Here is a 3,426-nt window from a genome sequence, read left to right as displayed (position 1 = left end):
GTCCTTTATTGAAATAAGACCTGGGTATTGAGCCACTTGGCTCAATCTTGACCATAGAATGCTGGTCTTAATCAATAGCCCTGGCATCACTTTTAATCTACTTCTCTTTAAGCTTAATTAATATCTTGTATCTTTTGTATTTGTCTTAACTCCTGTTTTGTGTATGATAGAGAGGACATATATTCACAACATTGGACGTTTCAATTGCACAAGCATGACCTCAGTTTGACTACATTGCAAGGTCCATTATCTGCATCCAATTCCCTATGCCTATACGTTTGTTTGGCGCAACACATAAATGTTATGGGACAGGGCACGACTTCCATTTTTTATTATTTCTGGAGAGACCACAATGTCGACTCTCCACCATTCTTTTTTATGGAACTTTTGCTTGACGTGCACTGTATACTTAGCATTTTCAATTTGTGGCACTTCATTGCAAGAGAAAATGTTTAACTATTCACATTGCTTTTCTGTAGCTTTGACTTAAACGATCGGCCTGTAGCTTGGACAATCGAAAAACACCTGTACAACATTGCAAGTTAATAAAGCACTTCATTTCTTATCGCAATCCATTGTTGCTTTATCTATTTGCTTGTTTTAGAATTTTGCACATTGCTTCTTTTAATTTGACTACCTTCATGTTTGTTTTCTTGTTTTCAGAATAGCATGGCCCACCAAGCAAGACTAGATAGTTAGGTGCTCTTTGCTTTAAGCATTCCGCGATATTGCACGGAGAGACAAGTGAGCGAGAGAGAGACTGGTTTCGTGCTTGAAGCGACGATGGCGGGCGGGGGCATGGGAGTGCAGAAGAACAAGTTCATCGAACAATGGGCTACCAATCGAGAGAATCTGGAGCAGTGTTTTAAATTCGATCGTCGCAACGCCGCCCTCATATTAACCTTTGGCATTCTCGTTCCCATCGTCGTCTATAAGAGCATTGTTGTAGAACAGGTAAGTCCTTCCTGCGCTCATTGATGACACGTTTTGCCCACACATTCTTAACCTCTGAATTCAATACAGACCCATGATTTGAGGTTTTCAATGACTGTCACCAAGGATTTTTTTCGCAGAAGGAAATTTTATGCCACATGCCCTGGCCACTTTTCGAGTCTCTAGAGTGATAGAAATGTTTCTGATCGGCTTAATTGACCCTCATATCCACGTTTTGTTTTTCTGTGACAGAGATGAATTTGCGTGTTCTTTGATTTCTAGAGAAGCTACTCTTAAGCGTGGTTTTGTTTACAGCACAAACATGACGTGGACTACAACAGGAAACCCACAAAGTTCCTGTGATTTCAGAAAATGGCCACCTTTTTGAGGCTGGAAGGCCAAGGGAAGGTTGCCATAAGTTTATTTTTGAGTGCTTATGAACTGAAGACGCTAAGTGCAGCATTAGATGATTGCTTTTAGTGCTACTGGATGCTATGGAAGCGTGCATTTCTAACAGGATGGATCCAGTCAATAATTTGGAACTCTTGTTAATCAATTTGTAATGTTACAGCTTGTCTCTAGTGGTCTTTCATCATTGCTTGTGTCTGTGTAAGGACCGGCTGAGGTTTAGACATTAATGCTCTTGTGCCTATTCAATGAATGTTTAATCGTCTTGATCAACATAGTAACTTAATGTAGAATGTGGATGGTTTAAGTCTATGAGAGGTCCTGTACGTTTCTAAGGTTTCGCAGTGATGTGATGGCTTCCCTCACAAGAATGTTGACGGAACACTGGCCAAATTTCCTTGTCAAATCTCATAATGAATCAGGGTTCAAAACAAGGGGGACAGCCCAGAACAGTGTGGGGGGGCATAGGGGGATAGTTGGGACGCTAAGCCCAAATACAGGTGTCCCATCTTTCTATGGCGAGGGCACTGTTTTCCTCTTCAGGAGAGGTTTATTTCCCTGGCCGTATGTACAGTTGTTCAGTAACCAATTCTCCTTGTGGCTAGTTTGTACCAATTGTTTACAGGTTTTTTGCCGCGTGCCAAGGTTCTACTACATTTTTACTTGCACATCACGGACCGGCGCCAAAAAAGAATAATTGTTCTTCAGGTTGGACATGATTATTATAGATAAGAAGCGGCTCGGGGCAGAAATATTGTTCATTTTCCTCTTCAGCTCCATTGCTCATCTCGTTGGCGAATTGGGCTCAAGACTTGGGCAGCTTCTGGCTATCAGCCTTTCATCCAACCACTATCACCCACTATGGCAACCCAACCTTCCCGGTTTGCAGCCTCAACAAGGATAATACCTCATCCATTCAAATCATCATCCAAGCTTCCTTGCCCTCTCCTCTTGTGTTTTACTGGCCCCTGATGAGCAGTCCCACCTTGCTCAGTCTCTTGTTTTTTACTAGCCCCCGATGAGCAATCCCACCTTGCACAATCTCAAAAGTTAATAGAAATCAGACCCTACACTTACGTTTTGGCAGGATTGGACAACAATAGCTGCCGTTGTTGCATCTAATTGAGGAGCTATGGTGGTTGGAGTTGCTCCATGTCACTTACTTGCGCTATGTGGACATGTTCTGCCACAGTCTAGCATGATCCAGTAGCTTAGGACTGAGCTTGGGACCTTTGTGAGCCGCTAGCACGATGTGCATGCCCAGGCCGGTCACACTTGCATACCCTCTCTTGCACAAAATGGTTATTCCAGCATGTAGGCATTTGTGCCGCGTGAACCACCTCTTATTTGGTCACTTAAGTAATAAGTGATTTTTAGCCATTTAATGGAATCGTGGGCGCTAAAAGGAGGACTGCTCGACCCAGTTGCAAGTACCTGTAAAGGAAGGCCTAGCGCCAGTAGCAAGAGGCAGAAGAAGCAGAGGGAACACAAGGAGGTCAGCAACCCGCGGCACCTCAGGCTTTCCAACATTTCTCCCCAGCAAGGACCAGCGTTTTGCATCAGCAACACCTGCGTTTTCAGCCATTAGACCAGCGTTTTCAGATCAGCGCTTCACCTAGCCATACCGCACAAAGATCTCTCTCTCTCTCTCGCGCGTGCGCACGTGCATGTGGGGTTTGAATTTTAGGATTAGGTCTGTGTTGTCTTATCCTTGTTGCGATTATGTAAAGATGAGTACTTGTTTCAAAGTTTTAGTCAAGTAAGCCTTTTGTCTGTCTTCTTGCGTGCGTTGCTTTTGTATTTTTATGAGTGTTCAACTAGCCTCTCTTATAATTTGCAAGGTCAGACTTTTCTAACCTTGTGGAGATATATATAATCTTTGCATTATATTTATCATACCTTTTAGAATTTGTCTTTTTCTTTTTCGGTAAAAATAGTCCTGATAGGATGCTTTTTTGCTGCTAGAAATATGAGTGGAAATGCCTGGTGTATGGTTCTGCAAATTGGGACTCTGCTTGTTTTAGAGACTGAAATTAATAGCTCCCAAGGTTTCAAGAGGCTTATGAATTATAATACATATTGTAC

The 3,426-nt window shown here is 42.6% G+C and overlaps 1 protein-coding gene across 2 annotated transcripts; it reads left to right on the top strand.

The window, feature by feature from the left end:
- The first annotated feature begins 712 nt into the window (after positions 1-712).
- On the top strand, positions 713-1,528 carry LOC147430167 (neuronal acetylcholine receptor subunit alpha-5). 2 transcript variants are annotated; one of them, XM_086494668.1, is made up of 2 exons: positions 713-954; positions 1,186-1,528. In XM_086494668.1, exons 1-2 carry the CDS (start codon positions 784-786, stop codon positions 1,189-1,191), a joined length of 177 nt encoding a protein of 58 aa, XP_086350794.1. In that variant the 5' UTR covers positions 713-783; the 3' UTR covers positions 1,192-1,528. The 2 variants fall into 2 exon arrangements, with proteins under 2 accessions (XP_086350794.1, XP_086350793.1); XM_086494667.1 differs by having other exon boundaries at positions 724-954; positions 1,249-1,528.
- Positions 1,529-3,426: the final 1,898 nt, after the last annotated feature.

The sequence above is a fragment of the Adiantum capillus-veneris genome, chromosome 22 (assembly GCF_014529385.1).
Source record: "Adiantum capillus-veneris isolate H3 chromosome 22, ASM1452938v2, whole genome shotgun sequence".
NCBI lineage: Eukaryota > Viridiplantae > Streptophyta > Polypodiopsida > Polypodiales > Pteridaceae > Adiantum > Adiantum capillus-veneris.
Note: the sequence above shows the minus strand (reverse complement) of the source record. Positions and strands in the feature narration are given on the sequence as shown.